The 21,931-nt window shown below is 39.4% G+C and overlaps 1 protein-coding gene across 1 annotated transcript in view; it reads right to left on the bottom strand.

The window, feature by feature from the left end:
* The window catches only part of LOC126263192 (aromatic-L-amino-acid decarboxylase-like), a 188,437-nt gene that overhangs the window by 76,421 nt on the left and 90,085 nt on the right, over nucleotides 1–21,931 (bottom strand). The window contains exons 7-8 of the mRNA XM_049960253.1: nucleotides 8,012–8,160; nucleotides 2,129–2,240 (exon numbers count right to left, since the gene is read on the bottom strand). Coding sequence (XP_049816210.1) covers nucleotides 2,129–2,240; nucleotides 8,012–8,160 — 261 coding nt within the window. The remainder of the gene's footprint in view (nucleotides 1–2,128; nucleotides 2,241–8,011; nucleotides 8,161–21,931) is intronic.

Raw genomic sequence — 21,931 nt, 5'->3', positions numbered from 1 at the left:
ATTGGAGGTTACTACATCTGCACAATAAACAAGACTGCAAAAAGCTGACAGAAAAAAAATCTAAAGGCATCCCTAAGAAGGAGTATCCATGATGTCCACAATAATTTCTATAGTAAGATCCTGGAGAGATCTTGGAATGTTCTGGGAAAGTGTGAGGCACCCTTAAAGGAAACCATACATGAGATAATCACACAACATATTCTTGTGTCTTGCTCCATCGTTAAGAGTGCTTACCAAGTAGGTTTGACAGTACACACCAAACATGTCAGTACACTTCACATAGAAGTGTAACAGGGATCTTCATGGAATTTAAATGGGTATCTTTGGAAGAAGGGTGACGCCACTCTTGTGACACCTGGTTAGATAGACTGAGAGGATCAGTATTCAAGGAAGATTGAGTGACAATTCTGCTGCTTTCACTGTTTATCAGCTGGCCGCGGTGGCCGTGCGGTTCTAAGTGCTCCAGTCCAGAGCCGCACTGCTGCTGTGGTCGCAGGTTCGAATCCTGCCTCGGGCATGGGTGTGTGTGATGTCCTTAGGTTAGTTAGGTTTAAGTAGTTCTAAGTTCTAGGGGACTGATGAACACAGCAGTTGAGTCCCATAGTGCTCAGAGCCATTTGAACCATTTCACTGTTTATCTTTTATAAGGATCATGGAAATAAAATAAGGAATAGAGGAATATAGACAGTAATTACTCTGTTGCATCTTTCCTGAATGTTATCAGACAGGAAATTGCTAATGATATTACTTATTGCTGCTCATTCCCATTTACATCACACATAGTAGCAACCTAATGAAGCTGTTGATCACTGTACTTTCTTCTTGATACTTTACACAGATGAGCCAAAAAATTGAGATCACCTGACCAACCGCATGCTGGTCCACCTTTCGAATACAATACAGCATCAAATGTGTGTGGCACGGATTCAACGTATCCTTGAGAGGTTTCCAGAGGTACCTGTATGTGGCACCAGATGCACACACTCAGGTCATGCAATCCTGTAACTTATGGGCTGGTGATTTGTGGGTGTGGACCCAGTGTCCAACAGCATCACAGATGTGTTCAATTGGTTTCAGGTCAGGCAAATTTGGCTGGGCAAGACATCAACATGGTTTCACTATCACACTTCTGAACCACTGCAGCATGATTCAGGTCCTTTGACATGGACAGTTATCATGCCAGAAAATTGCATTTCCATAGGGGAAGACACCAGTCATGAAGGGATGCAGGTGGCTCACAATAATGTTAACGTAGTCCATAGTTGCTGTGGTGCCTTTGATTACTATCACAGTTCCCATAGAAGTCCACATGAATGTGCCCTGCAGCATAATACTGCCTCCACCAGTCTGCACCTGATGAGCAGTGCATGTTTTGAGTAGCTATTTGTCTGGATGATGGCTTATCTGGATACAACTATTGACCTGGTGTAACAAGAAACTTAATTCATCTGTCAAGACAAAAAGGCCCTATTCAATACAGTCAGATCTCAATGCCCCATTCCCCCCATTCCCACTGCAATCATAAGATATGACTGGTCATTTGCTGTGAAGTCCGATGTTAAACAATGTACACTGTGGGCTTTGAAGCACTTGTGCCTGCACCAACATCATTCTGTTACAGAAAATTCCCTACCCTGCTTTGCAGAGTTGGGCAAGTCTCCAACCTACACACTCCATGATGAGACCTGCTTGTCTAACATCTTGTGGCCTACTCCTGGTTTCACCATCCTTCATTCACTGTCCGTAGATGTTCACAACAGTAGGGTGTGACCAGCTGATCAATTTCATCATTTCCAAGATGCTCATCCTGGGTGCTGGGTGACAACAATATGCTCCCTTTCAAAGTTATTTATGACAGTAGAGTTTCCCATTTGCACCCCATATCATCACTAGGATGACTGCCTATTTTATTTCCTCTGCTTATGAACTTTTCTTTTGGCATCACATACCTGCAGTGCTAACAGGTGGTATACAGTCTTGTGGTGGGCAACAATCATAAAGGTTTAGCTCACCAACGGATTCACAAGTGAAATTGCTTGATGACTGGTTACTAAGTGACTATACACAAAAAGTGTGAAAATATAAAAACTTCATGTCATGGAAGATAAAAGTAAGGCATCCACTATACCTGCATATGCAGCATCTATGTGAAGCCATATGCCTTCTTCATTGCATATGGGTCCAAGTTCTTCAGCTGGGTCAAAGGCACAAGTTCCTGTTGTTCCAAAGGTTGCTACAACCTGCAAATACAGACAATAAATCAGGAAAGATGTCTGGTAAACTTGAAGCACAGCAGTTGAAAATAACCTTCTTGTGTAAGATAAACATGTTAACATAGGGAAATACTTATTTGTTTGTGCAAATTCACCACATGAAATTCAAACTTCCTCAACATATTCCCCTCTTTTCCTCAACAAAGGAACAAGTAGCCCCAAAAGTTTAATAACCTGCTGTGCATGCAAATGAAAGATATGGATGTGTCGATATGTGTAATGTGGCCCATGTCTGGTGAGGGTGTCTGTGGTGGGATGACTGCTAATATCACTGGCAACTCACATGAATTTCTGCAGTGGGCAGATATAAGGCTGGTGGTGGTGGTCTCTTCCTCAGTCACTGTTATACAACTTGCCTCTACCCACGAGATCTGACCACTGTGAAAAGTTACAAGAACTGTGCGCGCAGTGTTTCCATTTGTGAATGTTTTGTTTCCAACACCACCGGGTTTAATGGAGCTTTGTTTAATCTCATACTTGCTAAATGTGTGCTTAGTGGTTACATACTGGTAGTATTCAAACTCAAACAGGAACTGTCTCATATTAATTTCTATTTTGGTTCATATGTTCACCAAGTACTATTACTGTTTGGTTTGGCTCTCTCAGCCATTGTCAGTTTTCAGTCACTACTTCTCAGTCAAGTAGCTCCTCAATTAGGCTCACAAGGGCTGAGTGCACCCTGCTTGCTAACAGTACTTGGCAGACCTGGACAGTCACCCAACCAAGTGCTAGCCAATCCTGACAGCAATTAACTTAGGTGATCTGACGGAACTGGTGTTAACAATGCTGCAAGGCCATTGCCATTACATAGCACAGTCAAATGAAACACAATTTAAGTCACAATTACTCATTACTGCAATCAAGTCTCAAGATTACACTAATTAATGTGCTGATCATCCAATGGCTTTGGGTAGACATGTAAAGAAGATGACAACTTGTCACACACATTTTTTTAAAAATAAAAACAACAATCAAGAATTACAAAATACAGGGCTATTACAAATGATTGAAGCGATTTCATAAATTCACTGTAGCTCTATTCATTGACATATGGTCACGACACACTACAGATACGTAGAAAAACTCATAAAGTTTTGTTCGGCTGAAGCCGCACTTCAGGTTTCTGCCGCCACAGCGCTCGAGAGCGCAGTGAGACAAAATGGCGACAGGAGCCGAGAAAGCGTATGTCGTGCTTGAAATGCACTCACATCAGTCAGTCATAACAGTGCAACGACACTTCAGGACAAAGTTCAACAAAGATCCACCAACTGCTAACTCCATTCGGTGATGGTATGCGCAGTTTAAAGCTTCTGGATGTCTCTGTAAGGGGAAATCAACGGGTCGGCCTGCAGTGAGCGAAGAAACGGTTGAACGCGTGCGGGCAAGTTTCACGCATAGCCCGCGGAAGTCGACGAATAAAGTAAGCAGGGAGCTAAACGTACCACAGCCGACGGTTTGGAAAATCTTACGGAAAAGGCTAAAGCAGAAGCCTTACCGTTTACAATTGTTACAAGCCCTGACATCCGATGACAAAGTCAAACGCTTTGAATTTTCGGCGCGGTTGCAACAGCTCATGGAAGAGGATGCGTTCAGTGCGAAACTTGTTTTCAGTGATGAAGCAACATTTTTTCTTAATGGTGAAGTGAACAGACACAATGTGCGAATCTGGGCGGTAGAGAATCCTCACTCATTCGTGTAGCAAATTTGCAAGTCACCAAAAGTTAACGTGTTTTGTGCAATCTCACGGTTTAAAGTTTATGGCCCCCTTTTCTTCTGCGAAAAAAATGTTACAGGACACTTGTATCTGGACATGCTGGAAAATTGGCTCATGCCACAACTGGAGACCGACAGCGACGACTTCATCTTTCAACAGCATGGTGCTCCACCGCACTTCCATCATGATGTTCGGCATTTCTTAAACAGGAGATTGGAAAACCGATGGATCGGTCGTGGTGGAAATCATGATCAGCAATTCATGTCATGGCCTCCATGCTCTCCCGACTTAACCCCATGCGATTTCTTTCTGTGGGGTTATGTGAAAGATTCAGTGTTTAAACCTCCTCTACAAAAGAAACGTGCCAGAACTGCGAGCTCGCATCAACGATGCTTTCGAACTCATTGATGGGGACATGCTGCGCCGAGTGTGGGAGGAACTTGATTATCGGCTTGATGTCTGCCGAATCACTAAAGGGGCACATATCGAACATTTGTGAATGCCTAAAAAAACTTTTTGAGTTTTTGTATGTGTGTGCAAAGCATTGTGAAAATATCTCAAATAATAAAGTTATTGTAGAGCTGTGAAATTGCTTCAATCATTTGTAATAACCCTGTATATTAATTCATTAGATAAATATAAACTGCGTTATCAGCACAAAATTTTATCAATGAGTTTAGCAAAAGCTAGTGGTTCTTTATAGAGGCTGCTCTAGTGCTGCAACCAACTCCAGTTGTGGCACATTGGTCAACCGCCTCCCTCAATGGTGAGTCTACTATTACAACTACATCACAGCTCTCTCCACTTAAGGGTAACAGCGAGTGGCCAACTGGTATTCCCTTATTGTGAACAGAGGGACATGTCCAAGGACATCAGTTTGACTTCATCAATGGTTGACTCACCAGAGCTGCCACATCCTTGAAGGACACCTCCATCCCAGAATTCTATGGGGCTGCACAACACTCTGTGGATCCAGCACCATTGACACCAACAGCCTTGGACTCTGCAGGAGCCTTCCAGCGTGACACTGCCCAACTCCCAGTCACTTCTGATGCATTGTCCTTCCCTGAATTGGCAAGGCATGTTTCATCCCTATATGCTGGTTTAAGGGTTGAGGGATCTGGAACCCTACTGGATGTGCAAATGAAAGGTATGAATGTACTGATATATGTGCTTTGGAGAGAGCACTGCCAATATTGGTGGCCACTCACATACATTTCTGTGGTGGACAAATATAAGGTCCCCTCTTCTTCAGGTGCTGTTATCTGACTTGCCTCTACCCGTGAGATACAAACACCATGAACAGTTTCCAGGACCTATTTAAATCTGTGTGTATAGTGTTAAACTTGTGAATGTGTAGTTTCCACAACTGCCAGGCTCAATGGAACTTTGTTTACTCTCATAATTACTAAGCACATGCATAGTCGCTAAGTGGTGCTTGAACTTTATTAAAACTCAATCAGAAACATTAACTTTGATTTTGGTTTATATGAATGTTTGCCGAGACTATTAAAGTTTGTTTTGGAGTAATAGACAATTTTAATAAGCTGATACAGAAGTTTAATTGTGATCAATAACTGTTGTTGGCCCCTATAGTGATGTATTCAAAAAAAGAGAGAGAGAGAGAGAGAAGAGCTAGGTAGTATGACTTTTTGACTTTTAGTGTGTCTTTTTTTTTGCCTCCTGAATGTACGCACTAGCCACAAGATATGTAGCATGGTTTACTAGCCCCTTGACTGACTATTCCTTTGATACAGCTTATTTATTGGGAAAAAGAGAAAAAAGTTCTGTGCAAAATAGATAACTACAAATGTAGCAGTAGCCTCTTAACTGATATTGACTAGCCAATGCCAATATCACAGAAAATTCATGTATTAATAAACTCATTGCCAATAATAAAAAATTCTGAAAAATTGTATTTTGCCCAGCTATCTAAAATAAGGGAAAGGCATCCACTCACCTACAGCAGATTGATGCATGGAGAACAGAAACATGTAATAGAAAACAGCACAACACACACTCCCATTGCCAAGGAAAGGCAAGTGCAGCCTTATACATTTGGGTGTCTGTGTAGTTGTGTGTGTGAGTGTGTATCCTTCTGCTAGATAAAGAGTTAGTGTTAGCTAGTGTGAATACTATTTTCTATGATATGTTTCTCTGTTCCACACATCGATTTGCTATAGGTGAGGGGTTTCCTTTCCCTTATTTTACGTTCTGCTCCAGCCAGGAATTTTCATTATTGGTATATAATTTGCACAACTACTACACAAGACACAAAAATATTTTTCCTGGAACCTTGGGTGATTAAATCTTCTGTAAAAATGTTCAACAGTTCCCTATAACACAAAGCCAGAAATTGGCGATCTCCACAAAATCAAAAGAAAAAAAATTGTTGAATACTACTACTACTACTATTACTATTTCTACTAATACTACTACTACTTCTACTAATACTATTAAACATTATCTGATTATCTAAATTCAGACAATGGAGTTCCCTATTAGCCCCTGGTACATGACAAACAGGGATGTTCAATGTAAACAGGCCTCCTTTCTTATGACACATTTGTTGCTCTATGATAAAAAATGTGATCATGTAGATATCAGCAGAAGACAAACGGCAGCCATTTAACATAAGCAAGGAAGCAGCTGGCCTCTTTATTTATACAAATAGCAGCTTTGCTGTTTTTTGAACTACATCAAATTTAGTTTGTTCAGTAACAAGTACTATAGAGCAATGTAGTGATAGCATGTTGTAAACACTTTGGAGACCAGCCACCTAGAAGAATATTTGGCCTAGGAGATCAGCTGTTTGCACTGTTATTTAAAGTTTTAGTGCTACAAATGCAACTGATGTATCTTCAAGAGTAATGTATACTAAGAAGGCCAAACATCAAGATTTACTTTTCATTTTTATTTTAGTTCTTTGATAGGTAACCAATTTTAAATTAATTTCAACACATAGTAGTATAATAATCCTTCCAAGAAAATAGTGTGAAGTGAGTTCAAATGGTTGAAATGGCTCTGAGCACTATGGAACTTAACATCTGAGGTCAGCAGTCCCCTAGAACTTAGAACTACTTAAACCTAACTAACCTAAGGACATAACACACATCCATGCCTGAGGCAGGATTCGAACTTGTGACCGTAGCGGTCATGCGGTCCCAGACTGAAGCACCTAGAACCGCTCAGCCACAACAGCCGATGTGAAGTGAGTCACTGAGCAATTTCTTCCTCTTGAGCTTCCTAAATTTCTTGCTCACTTAAGAAGCATGACATATTTGTAGCAGAATTACAACAAACTGTGAAGTCTAACAAGTACAGATATGAAATTACATCAGTACAATCATTCTAGCTCAGCCATTCATGACAGCAAGTGTTTGCTAATATGTCTGTTTCAATAATTCTAGAAATTGACAACATAAGGCAGCACCAGTTGAAAGCCAGGTCACAAGATGTCCATATATTGTTCTCATATGAAACAGGTCTGGTTCTCAAGTGATAAGTGGCTTATGCATCATGGAAATCATGGCCCTATCTACAATTCGGTATGGTCTTTTTAACACAAAGTTGTGGCATGAGATACACTCAGGCTTGATCTCCAAAGTGTTAATGCAGCTTACAGACTTTTATGTAAGCACTACCCTATGTTAATATATAGCTTTACTTGTTCAGTTTGATCCTGGTGAGATATTTGAAACATGATGAATGGTTGAAAGAACAAATTGTATAGTTATTGATTGCATTGATCTGATTTCATGTCTAATCTTAATCTTAAGATTTCCAAGTGTGGTAGTACTTCCTGTTTGTGATGTAATGTGCATATTACTATTAGATGTGTGTAGTAGCCAAATGACAAAATCATGCTAGAACTCAAATTTCATACCTTTCCGCCCCTTTCCTCCCTCAAATACTCAAGCAGACTTAAGCATTAACACAAGTGAGTGGCCCCTTTTGTTGGTTAAAATTCTTATTTTTAATCATTTTATTACTCACACTTAACCCAAATTTTCAGAATACTCACGTATATTGGGATGAGACCATTAGCACGATCTTCACGTATTTGTTTCAACAGTGTGTTTCCTCGCATTCGACATTTGTTGTCTGATGGAAGTAACTTCATTGGAACAGCTGCCAAGAGGCCAGCTTTTTCCACTGATGAATTGCTCTGATCTGCAATAAACATTGAAACATAGATTTATCCAATCAAGTGTGAATTTCCCTTAGAAATACATGTATGTCCTCATTTAGGATAATTTCCAGAAAATGTTGTAAATTGAGTGGTTTTTATCATTACTTTTCATTAAATGCTTCTGTTAGTGGCAATATATCTATACAATGAAAACACTGACACATGAAATGCTAAACAGAATTGGTAGATTCTTTTTATATAAAGAAAGTTTTTGTATTTAATACATATTACATGTTAAAAATGTACAGGAAAAAGACTTATTTTCCAACTGACCATTTCATTTTCCTGTCTACAATTATATTTACAATTTCTTTTTCTTGTGAGATATGTGTAATACTCTGTCAAGTGTAAGATCACAGATCTAAAAGAGTACCCAACATAGCCAAACAGTACTCTGGAAACTGTGCCACATTATCAGTTAAAGAACAAAGTAACTAGTAGGCCTAACTGTGTACAAGCCTCCAAGAGGGTGCTGTCAAACAGGGTAATTTTGGACACCAGGAGGATTTTGGACAGTATGACTTTTTTTCTCTTTCAAACTGCATAGATATGAATGATCACTAAATTTCAGTTCCATGTGCCAATTATTTTAAATGTGAGACTGTATTTTACATGCATCATTACTTTTATTTTGGGTCAAATATTTACCTAGGTAAATATCTGATGGATAGTCTTCTGTTGAAAGTTCACACAGCATCAAGTGGAAACTTTTGCACTGCTGTGACCAGTGAAAAAGTATGGGTGGAATCTGTACATGTAGGATAGGTAGGATGTATGCATGCTGAATGCAGATGCAGGAAGAGCTGGCCGTAGTTCGTAAACAGCTGAATGCGCTTTTCGCTATGGTCAGTCACCTTCAGGCTGCTGTCTTGAGGTGCAACTGAGGTGGAGAATCTGGTGCATCACATGGAACACTTCAGGTGTCACTTGTTTCACCCATGGGCTCTGCAGCCGAGGCACCTCCTTGCGTACCAAAAGTAGTGGATCCACCCGCACAGCAGGTTGAGCTGCAGGTGTAACTCGGTCCTGTTGCTCAAGGTGGAGGGCCAATGTATCGACTGATTGAATGGCCTCACCCATTCACCACGTGAGTAGACATGTGGCTGCTGCTTCATCAGGGCCTGAGCAGGCACATGGGGGAATGGGTCTACTAACTGTCAGGAGGTCCAACGTCAGGCATGTTATGAAGCCCCTTAGACAGATAGTGTTAAGGGCTGGAAGGAAAGCCAATGTGCTTGGGTATGTCTGCTGGGGCTCTCATCTGAGATGTGGAGGTCACCTTGCTTGCAGATATCGAGCATGCAGGGTGCAATCATCTGCAAGTTGGGTTTACATTGGCACAGATGACTTCTGTCGCTTGGGTCCTGAGGCCACATTCAGTTCACACAGGTGGCTGGCAGAGGTGGTGAAGGCTGCTGGCCTTGTGTGTGAGGTATAAGCAGAGCTTGAAATTTACAGCATTGTTCCCAGAATTGATCTGAGTCCTCTGGTTTGGAGCCAAATGAAGGGTCTCAACCAAAGGATTCGTAGACTCTGTGACAAGCTTGACTGCAGATTTCTAGCCCTGCATTATTGAATGGAAATTTGTACGATTCACCTGGATAGGTCTTGAGTACACTATATAAAAGAAGCAACTACTTGGGTAGTAAAGTACTTGTGGCGTGTACATGAGAACTTTTAGGCTAGGCATTAATTTGAGATCCTCTGATGAACACTCACCAGTCATTACGCAGAAAGTGTGTGTGTGTGTGTATATATATATATATATATATATATATATATATATATATATATAAAAACAAAGATGATGTGACTTACCAAATGAAAGTGCTGGCAGGTCGACAGACACACAAACGAACACAAACATACACACAAAATTAAAGCTTTCGCAACAAACTGTTGCCTCATCAGGAAAGAGGGGAGGGAAAGACGAAAGGATGTGGGTTTTAAGGGAGAAGGTAAGGAGTCATTCCAATCCCGGGAGCGGAAAGACTTACCTTAGGGGGAAAAAAGGACGGGTATACACTCGCACACACACACACATATCCATCCACACATATACAGACACAAGCAGACATCTCACAAGCAGACATAACTATATATATATATATATATATATATATATATATATATATATATAGGGAAACATTCCACGTGGGAAAAATATATCTAAACAAAGATGATGTGACTTACCGAACGAAAGTGCTGGCAGGTCGATAGACACACAAACAAACACAAACACACACACAAAATTCAAGCTCTCCTTCCCTCTTTCCTGATGAGGCAACAGTTTGTTGCGAAAGCTTGAATTTTGTGTGTGTGTTTGTGTTTGTTTGTGTGTCTATCGACCTACCAGCGCTTTCGTTCGGTAAGTCACATCATCTTTGTTCTTGTATATATATATATATATATATATATATATATATATATATATATATATATCTAAAAAGAAAGATGATGAGACTTACCAAACAAAAGCGCTGGCAGGTCGATAGACACACAAACAAACACAAATATACACACAAAATTCAAGCTTTCGCAACAAACTGTTGCCTCATCAGGAAAGAGGGAAGGAGAGGGAAAGACGAAAGGATGTGGGTTTTAAGGGAGAGGGTAAGGAGTCATTCCAATCCCGGGAGCGGAAAGACTTACCTTAGGGGGAAAAAAGGACAGGTATACACTCGCACACACACACATATCCATCCACACATACAGACACCCAGATATATATATATATATATATCTCGGGGCGGTTAGTAGACCCGCAACCGAGCGCCTCCCCAGGTGGCGGATAGGGGAATGCCTCCTAGATATAGGTGGTACCGAGGAAATGAAATACTCGGGGCGGACCAAAACTACTAGTAGCGTCTGTTCCCACAGTGGGCGGCTACAAAAGGCGTCTGCTCCACATGTCAGTGGCGGCCTCAACCAACCTCCTGATCTGGAAAGTCAGGTTGTAGTCGGCAGCATGCCATACATCCAACTACTAAACATCATGATGGTACAACGAGAAAAATCTCACTACCCCGGGCCCCAGTCAATAGACTGGGATCGTCGTGAGCATCGGATTCCGGGGGCTCACGGACATCATGAGAAGAATCGGAGCTTCTCAAACTCCCTCAAGACCAAACGCAAACACTACATCGGCACACTCAACGTGAACACACTGATGAAGACAGGAAAGATGAAACAACTGACAGACACTCTCAAAAAATTTCAAATCAAAATATGTGCACTGCAAGAAACACGATTCACAGACGAAGACCATTTCAACACAGAGAATTTCAGAATATACAAAGGAAAACCATCGAGACAACTGAAAAACCTAAGGCTTTTTGGCACAGGATTTGCAGTACACAGGTCCATCACGGACAGCATAATCGACTTTTCGTCACCAAACGAAAGAATCAGCACCATCACAGTGAAATCAGCCAATAAATCCTACACAATAATCGACGCACATGCACCGACTAATGACTACAACAGGAAAAATCCGGACGAAATTGATCACTTCTGGACGACAATGGAAGAAACTATCAGAAAAATTCCTGCACATAGAGTCAAAATAATACTGGGAGACTTCAACGCCAAACTCGGAAAAGAAAAGATATACAGACATATCACAGGAAAACATACTCCACACAAGGACACCAACAAAAACGGAAAACATCTTATAGACTTTTGCAAAAGCCACGACCTCGCCATAATGTCAACAAAATTCAAGAAACCAACACGAAAACTTACCACATGGAAATTCCCCAGCGGAAAGCAAGAACTACAAATCGACCACGTAATAGTGCAGAAAGACTCACAAAAAGAAATTTTGAACATAGACACCCGTAAAGGCTACTTCGACTCAGACCACCACCTACTACAGATCAGGATTCGTCTTGCCCAAGAAAAAGCTCCAGAAGAACAAAATTGTTAGACCAGATCCAGAATACGTTACTTTAAACCAGACACAAATATTACACAAAATTAAAATGGAGAAAACGACAGACTGGACACAACTTTCACGAAGAATCCGAGAGGCCATGAAACTAGCACAAGCACCACGAACACGGAAACACCGTTGGTGGAACCACACATGTGACCAAGCTATTGACCAACGAATCAGTGCATGGAAAAAATTTAGTTGCCATAAATCCCAAGAGAATTGGATGAACTTCTTGAAAACACAGAAGCAATCAAGCAAAATCATTCGCAGTGAAAAACGACAGTATGACAAACGGCGACTGACAGAGATCGAATCTGACTTCATGAAGAACAATACAAGAAACTTCTACAGAACGTTCAGAGAAAATATGACTGGATATCAACCACCCAACTTGTGCTTCAGAAGACCGGTTGGAACCCTAGAAACCAATACCAAAAACAATTGTGACATTCTGGCAAAGTACTTTGAAAAACTGCTCAACACGGACCCCCCCCATGGAAGAAATGATGACAGAAACGAGCACATACAATCCAGATAGTGAACCTCCAACTCTAGAAGAAGTTAAAGAAATAATAAAGTCACTCAAGAATCGTAGAGCACCAGGAGAAGATGGCATCATCGCGGAAATCTGGAAGTTACAAGACCCAGAACTCACCAAAGACATCCACAGGATCTTGGAAGACATCTGGAAGACCATGAGAATTCCTGACGACTGGAAAACTGCCCTGATACACCCACTACACAAAAAAGGTGACAAGACTAACCCGAACAACTACAGAGGAATATCCCTATTACCGGTCACATACAAGATCCTCTCTAAAGCTTTACTGAACAGACTAGAATGCCAAACCGACCACTTGATTGGGGAATACCAAGCAGGCTTCCGTAAAGGGCGGTCTTGTGCGGAACAAATTTGGAACCTGAAAATGATTTTACAACACAAACAGAACCTGATCATTACCTTTGTTGACTTCAAAAAGGCGTACGACTCTATCGACCGGAAAACTCTCTTCAAAATTCTAGCAGAATACAAAGTAGACAACAAAACACGGGCTATCATAGAGCAAACTTTAACCAACACGACCTCCAAAGTAAAGTTCTGTGGGGAACTATCAGAGCCCTTTGAAATTCGCACGGGTGTCCGACAAGGCGATGGCCTCTCACCTCTCCTTTTCAATCTGGTGTTAGATAAAGTCATAAAAGAATGGGAAACATCACAACAGGGGATAACCTTAGGAAACCTACAGATTAAATGCCTGGCTTTTGCAGACGATTTGGCGATTGTCACGAAAGGTATAAAGGAAACAAAAGACGCTATTGAAAAACTGCACGAAATCGCTGCCAAAACTGGACTACAGATCTCTTACGAAAAGACACAGTTTATGAGCACAAAGAAACTCTCATCTCTGAACACAAAGTATGGCACGATTTACAAAACGGCAAACTTCAAATACCTCGGTGAAACACTACAAATGAGTGGATATAACAGAGACTCAAACGAAGAAAGAAAGACTAAACTGGACAAGGCATACAAAGTAGTGTGGAATCATTACAACAAGAAGTCTATCTCACAAAAAGCCAAATTACGCCATTACGACACGGTGGTGCTCCCCGAGGCACTATATGCAGCAGAGACCACACTAATCCTAGGGCATACACGTATCAGACAATTAGAAAAAGTAGAACGGAAAATACTTAGGAAAATATTTGGCGCAACTAACAACAATGGAATATGGATCAAGAAACCTACAAAGGAACTGTACAAACATACGGAGACAATCACAGAAAAGATTAGAAAACGCAGACTACAATTCTATGGACACCTATACAGAATGCCATCACACAGGCTGACCAAACAGATCTTTGACTGGGTAACCACTAGAAACAACAAATGGGTGGCAGAGGTAGAAAACGACCTGAACCAGCTCAACATAACAGCAGACACAATAAACAACAGAATAAAGTTCAGAAACATCATTAAGAAAAGTAAACTACATGAGATACAATGCGACAAACGAACAGGCATAAAATGGACCGAAGAACGCAAGCAAGATCACAGCCAGAAGATGAAAGAAATATGGGCAACCAAAAAGGCAATCAAGATGAAGCCGAAGACACAAAGCCGACAAGAAGCATGGACAGAGAACCGGAAACAGAAACACAGCGAGCGAATGAGGGAAGTTTGGGCAGCAAGGATGGCAGCAAAAGGAACTGGCCATGTAGTTTAGTCCAAATGCGCTCTTTAAGGGCAAAACACCAATAATAATAATAATAATATATATATATATATATATATATATATATATATATATATATATATATATATATATGTGTGTGTGTGTGTGTGTGTGTGTGTGTGTGTGTGTGTATTTAAAAAAACATTTATTGCATTTCTGACTGTTCATGTCGATTTTTAAGTAACAAAAAAACCACTGTACTCAGGTGTAATGTTTTCAAAAATTACTAAAATTTCTAGTTGGTATGATGAATGGCAGTTAGCTCCAAATGTGGAAAAATGTAGGTCAATGAAGATGAGTAGGAAAAGCTAATCTGTAACGTTCAGATGTAGCATTAGTAGTGTCCTGCTTGACACAGTCATATCTGGAATGGAATGAACATGTGAGGCCTATGGTAGGGCAGGTGATTGGTTGACATTAGCTTGTTGAGATAATTTCAGGAAAGTGTGGTGCATCTGTAAAGCAGACCAGTTACTGGTGTGTTACTGGTGTGACCTATTCTTGAGTATTGCTTGAATTTTTGGGATCTGTACCAGGTTGAATTAAAGAAAGACATCAAAGCAAATCAGAGGCAGGCCACTAGATTTGTTACCGGTAGGTCTGAGCTACGCATAAGTGTTATGGAGATGCTTTGGGAGCTCAAATGGGAATTCCTGGAGGAAAGGCAACATTATTTTCAAGGAACACCATTGAGAAAATTTAAAGAACTGGCATTTGAAGCTGAGTGCTGAATGATTCTACTGCTGCCAACATACACTGTGCATATGGACCACGAAGATAAGATATGAGCAATTAGGGCTCTTATGGAGGCATATAGACAGTTGTTTTTCCGTTGCTCTATTTGTGAGTGGAACAGAAAAGGAAATGACCAGTACTGGTACAGGATCCCTCTGCCACACACTGCAGTTTTTCATGTAAAGTTATAAAATATTGACAGTTTTTACAAAAATGTGTACTGTGTGGGGTAATTTCAGACAATGCCGAGAATGTATAAAAAAATGAAAGATGCCCGAATTACAGTGCAATTATGACTTGTAACTTTTAGACAAGGCTGTCATGATATTCAATGGCGAAAATTATTAGATGGAAAAGCATGTGATTTGTATGGTATACCTAGATCAACCTTACAAAATAAAATGTGGGAAATACATCCAAAAACGTTTGGAGGAAAACCATTACTAATAAGGAAAATGAAGAAATGCTGAAGCAAGGTATCTTGAGGCTGCACTCTGGGGAATATCTTCTCACTAAATTGGATATTAGATATTTAGCAAAAGGCTGCTTTGATAAGCCTGGCCAAAAAAAGACAAAACTTTCTAACAATTTACCTGGAGAAGAATGGGTGCATTTATTCCTCAAGCAGCATTCAGAAGATCTCTCTGTTCACCTGAATGCAAATATTAAAAGAGTTCATGGGGAACTGAACGAAGCAACAGTTAAAATGTATTCCTCCAATATAAAACCAACACTGGAAAATATGCTTCCTATCAACTTAATCAGCTACAACAAAACCCACATATCAGATGAACCAGGCAAGCAGCAGATAATTATAAAATGAGTGAGTAAGCATGCTGAAAAAGTGATGGATTCATTGAAATCTAGTGTTTTGATAACAACAGCAGCAAGTGCTAATGGTAAACTGCTACCTCCATATGTCCCTTATAAATCTGAGCATTAGTGGTACATGTGGCAAGAAGGAGGCCCACAGGGAACTCATGTTAATAGGAATAAGAGTGGATGATTTGATCTACTGGTATTTGAAGATCACTACTTTACAGTCATTCTGCCCAATTTGAAGAAGCAAAATCAACGAACTGTGATGATTGGGGACAAATTATCCAGTCATGCGTCTCTACACATTATTGAAGAGTGTGAGTGGAACAATACTTCATTAATTGTCCTCCTCCCTAACAACAACCACCTCCTATACCACTGTATGTAAGCTTTTTCAGACCAATGAAAACAATCTGCTGAGACATATTAACTGAATGGAAGAAATACTCTTGCTGGACCATTTCCAAGGATGCTTTTCCATCTCTTCTTAAGCTGACAGTGACTAAGATTTCAGCAAACTCTACTGTAAACATAAATAGTGGATTTTGCACCACAGGCTAAATCCCATTTGATACAGATCATGTGTCACAGAAATTGCCTGATAATGAGGAAAGACAGCAAACCAACATAGAGTTATGGACTTCCGGTTTTGGAGAAATATTCCAATAAATTCATTGTCCTCGAAATAAGCTGAAAACTAGAAATTCCTCCTGCGAAAGCAGTTATGGGCCCTGATTTCCAGGAAAACAAAAACAGTGTGAAAACAAGTGATAGTGCTTATAACTGCAGTGACAGTTAAAACAATCCATCATCCAATGAAGGTTTACTGCCAAAAGAAGAGGTTTTATGTTGCAGACTATAAACACACATCCAGAAACAAGGAGCATATGTGGCAGTATGTTGGAATGGCCACAAATGTTGGTGCATGGAAGTATGTGTGAAATTCTTGCACCCACACAAAACCAATAGAAATGTATTTGTCTTTCCTTATGTCCCTGATAAGCCCGCAATACAAAAAGAACAACTTTCACAAGTAATTCCTACAACATTTGAGAAGTGAGGGATGTTTATTTTTAGAGATGTGCTTTAGAATCATAGGCCATTGTAAATTTATGGTCAATGCCTGAAATGTTTGCAACTTAATTTTGAATGTTGAGTAAGAAAACTGGATTCAAACATTTAGTAGAATTTCTTCGTTTAATTTTTAATATTTCAATTCAGAACTTTAAAAATTTCCAATTTAATTAGTTAGAAAATAAGAATTGACCTTTAATATATAAAATTCATTATCTCAACCCTTATTACTTATTCATAATGACGAATATTCTTAAAATGTGTTAAAAGGCACTAAAATCAAATAGGAAGAATGTAGAATTTAAAGAAAGGTCAATTTATGTCTGAATTCTTTTCATATACTTTGTAACTTCATCTAGAGATTTACAAAAATCAAGTGTTTCTGAAATAACCCTATTCCTCGAAGTGATTTGGACACTTTATTTCTCTGTCTCATGCAAATACAGGTACACATATACTTCCTGTTTCTATGACATTTTATTTTCTAAACAGAGACCCCACAACTTCTGCAACAAACAATGCATTTTAACATAACCTATGCAAACTGTCTGAAATCATCCTGTTTGACTGTATATTTTAAGCATTATGAGACAGACAGAAAGGGTATTAAATGATTTCATAGAATTACTTGGAAGTTTCTATATGGGAATTTTAATTTTGTGCTTAAAAAAGAATATTCTGATCTTTTGATCATTGAATTTTGTTTTGGATTACTTCACTCAGTGACATTCCAAACATGGACAAAGTTTTAATGTATCAACCATTAAAAATACGAAACTTCCTGGCAGATTAAAACTGTGTGCTGGACTGAGACTCGAACTCGGGACCTTTGCCTTTCGCTGGCTTCACAGAAGTTCTCCTGCGAAGAGCAGTTTGGAAGGTAGGAGACGAGATACTGGCAGAAGTGAAGCTGTTAGGATGGGTTGTGAGTCGCACTTTGGTAGCTCAGATGGTAGAGCACTTGCCCACGAAAGGCAAAGATCCTGAGTTCAAGTCTCAATCCGGCACACAGTTTTAATCTGCCAGGAAGTTTTATATCAGCGCACGCTCCGCTGCAGAGTGGAAATGTCATTCCGGAAGCATTAAAAATATGTCTTTTGGTCCAATACTGCTTAATAAATTGGATATTAAACACACAAAATATTTGGCAAGCAATCTGAATGAAATGTTCTTAATGCTAGGAAAAATTATCAGGTCTACAAATAAAATTGCTGACATCTGTAACTGTTTTCCATCAGAAGGGGTGTTTCAAGAAAAATTGAGGATACCAAAGTAAAACGTTTGTTCAAGAAAGGGATAAAAACAGAAGTACCAAACTAGAGGCCTACTTCACTACTATCTGGTTTTTCCAAAATAATTGAAAATCTATTATAAAAGACTAATCGATTTTATAGAAAAAATAATTACTTCTCAAATACACAACATGGATTCTGAAAATATAAACCTACTGAGACTCCTAGTTTGCATTCCTAAACGAAGCCTTAAATGCGACAGACAGCAAAGAGCATAAATCAGCCATATTTCTAAACCTCTTTAAAGCATTTGATGTCATCAGTCACAACTTCTTGCTTAAGGAACTTGAGTCTGTAGGTGTTAGGGCCCCAGCGTATGAATGGATAAAATCATATCTCCAAAATAGAGAGTAATTGGTTGAGCTTGCTGTCCAAGAATATTAAGTACGGTGTACCACAAGGCTCCATTCTAGGGCCAGTTCCATTTCTACTTTTTGTAAATGACTTGGAATAATTTTAATACCTTTTGTTATACTATCAAAATTCTTTCCGCTTGCACATTAAAAGAGACACCAAGAAAGGTATACTTTGCCGAGGAAGAATCCTTACTGTGATATTGCATAGTCATTTGGGGAAAAGATCATTTTATATGCCAAAACAGAATTGTGGAAGCCGTAGAAAATGGTGAATCAAGAAGCTCCTGCAAGCCCTTATTTAAGAAACTTCATATCCTTCCGCTACCATGTCTACATATTTTACAAGTAATAATATTTGTTTGGAAAATCTTAGAAAATCGCAACAATCTTGTATCAACTAACCAGAGTATCCATCTGTATAATACAAGGCGAAATCAGGATAGACATGTTCATCACTCATACACAACACTAAAATAGAATGGAACACTGCAAACAGGAAACAGACTATACAATAAACTACCTAATAACATTAAAACAATAAAAGACATTTCAAAATTTAAAACTGCTGTCAATAACTATATACAGCAAAAGTGTTGTTATAGTATGTGTGAATATCTTGAAATATAACAATTTATGACTAAATATTAAAAAAAAAAGAAATGTTAATCAAAAGTTATATGTAAAAAAACTGATTGAATCACTTGTATTCAATTTCATGCATGAAAGATGAATTTTCAATTGTGATTATATTAAGCCTAAATCAATGATGTAAATATTCCTGCACGGTTTAAAAATGTGTATTGTAAATCACAATGACTTGTCCAATATCATATTTTCTACCTTAGACAGCAAATGGTTAAAGGGTGAGCGGAAAATGTAATGAAATATGCAATAGATTCACTCAGGTAGCCATGGCTGCCATCAGTGACAGGCATGTCTTTCATGGAGACAACCAGAAAAGAGATTATGTATACCCAGTAACGTTTTACTCTTAGCAACCAGCTATAAAAATGGAGCTAAAGAAGCAGCCACTGAAGAGCAAATATTTTTGTACAAGAGGTCATACTGTGTGCCTTTGAAATCTACTCTTCAAATCTGTGTAACTGTGTAATTTAGGTGCGTATATTAGTGTTATGGCATAAAATGCTTAAAAAATATATAAAATTGTTCAGAAGTTAGTTTGGCCATTTCTTGTACAGTTTAATCCTGGATCTGGCTCAATATGCTCATATCATCAGAAATACTTAGAGATAATTTTAAGCTCTTTAATATACACTATGTCATGAAAAGTATCTGGACCCCTGGCTGAAAATGACTTACAAGTTTGTGGCGCCCTCCATCGGTATTGCTGGAATTCAGTATGGAGTTGGCCCATCCTTAGCCTAGATGACAGCTGCCACTCTAGCAGGCATATATTCAATCAGGTGCTGGAAGGTATCTTGGGGAATGGCAGCCCATTCTTCACAGAGCGCTGCACTGAGGAGAGGTATTGATGTCGGTCACTGAGGCTAGGCATGAAGTCAGTGTTCCGAAACATCCCAAAGGTGTTCTATAGGATTCAGGCCAGGACTCTGTGCAGACCAGTCCATTAGAGGGATTTTATTGTTGTGTAACCACTCTGCCACAGGCTGTGCATTATGAACAGGTGCTTGATCATGTTGAAAGATGCAATCACCATCCCCGAATTCCTCTTGAATAGATGGAAGCAAGAAGGTGCTTAGAACATCAGTGTAGGTCTGTGCTGTGATAGTGCCATGTGAAACAACAAGGGGTGCAAGCCCCCTCCATGGAAAACACTACCACACCATAACACTGCTGCCTCCGAATTTTACTGTTGGCACTACACATGATGGCAGATGACGTTCACTGGGCATTCACCATACCCACACCATGCCATCGGATTGCCACATTGTGTACTGTGATTTGTCACTCCACACAACGTTTTTCCACTGTTCAATTGTCCAATGTTTATGCTCTTTACACCAAGTGAGGTGTCGTTTGGCATTTACTGGCATGATGTGTGGCTTACGAGCAGTTGCTTGACCATGAAATCCAACTTTTCTCACCTCGTGCCTAACTGTCATAGTACTTGCAGTGGATCCTGAAGCAGTTTGGAATTCCTGTGTGATGGTCTGGATAGATGTCTGCCTATTACACATTACGACCCTCTTCAACTGTTGCCGGTCTCTGTCAGTCAACAGACAAGGTCGGCCTGTATGCTTTTGTCCTGCACATGTCTCTTCACATTTGCACTTCACCATCACATTGGAAACAGTGGACCTAGGGATGTTTAGGAGAGTGGAAATCTTGCATACAGACGTATGTCACTTGTGAAGTCTGTGAGCTCCACAGAGCACCCCATTCCTTCTCTCTCATGATGTCTAATGACTACTGAGGTTGCAGATATGGAGTACGTGGCAGTAGATGGCAGCACAATGCACCTAATATGAAAAAACATATGTTTTTGGGGGTGTCACATAGTGTATCTGATAGAACACTTACGCACATCAAAAGGTATAAGGGGTCAGGTGATAGAATTTTCATTGATTCATTCATTCATTCATGCACCATCTTTTGCAAAATCCATCTTGAAGAATAGCCTTAGGGGTATGCCAAACAAGTCATGTTACACATCAGCTAGTACAAGCACCTACTGCAGACTACTTCTATAAAGTCCTCTTGAGTTACTCAATAGTTGTTTTTGGCTAATTGTTCTAGAACATGAGGGAATAGACAAAATTTTGTATATGAAGTGTTCAATACTGGGTTTAATGTACTGGTATACCTTTTGGTATGAGTTAACAGCAGAATTACATGATACCTTCAGACTGATCAAGCAAAAACTTTATTTGAAACTGTCAGAAATTAATACAAGCATTCCTTTCAGTTATGATTTTACACAATAAAGTTAGAATTTCTTATGCAAATTTCTTCATCCTCTCTTTTGTTTTAGATTAAGCGAACACAATTAAATGGAGGATAGTAAATGTTAATGCAATTAGTACTGGGTTTTACTTTATTTATTCTGCTAAATGTGTCATCAGGGACATACTTTTTTTAAGAATTTTAAAACATTTGCTTTACACAATTTTATGTAGAAATTTAAAACTGAGCCCTTTGTTTTCATCTTGCTGATTATAATGGTACAGTTTACTTGATTCAAAACATTTCATTCAAAGAAAATTCCCAGTGAGTGGTAATGTTAACAAGTCATATTACAACATATTTATACAACATAATTAATTATTAAAACTAGCTGTCACATACCTAATTTGAAAGTTGTTATTATTTGCTTGTCAAAA

This window comes from Schistocerca nitens, chromosome 6, assembly GCF_023898315.1.
Source record: "Schistocerca nitens isolate TAMUIC-IGC-003100 chromosome 6, iqSchNite1.1, whole genome shotgun sequence".
In the NCBI taxonomy this organism is placed as follows: domain Eukaryota; kingdom Metazoa; phylum Arthropoda; class Insecta; order Orthoptera; family Acrididae; genus Schistocerca; species Schistocerca nitens.
Note: the sequence above shows the minus strand (reverse complement) of the source record. Positions and strands in the feature narration are given on the sequence as shown.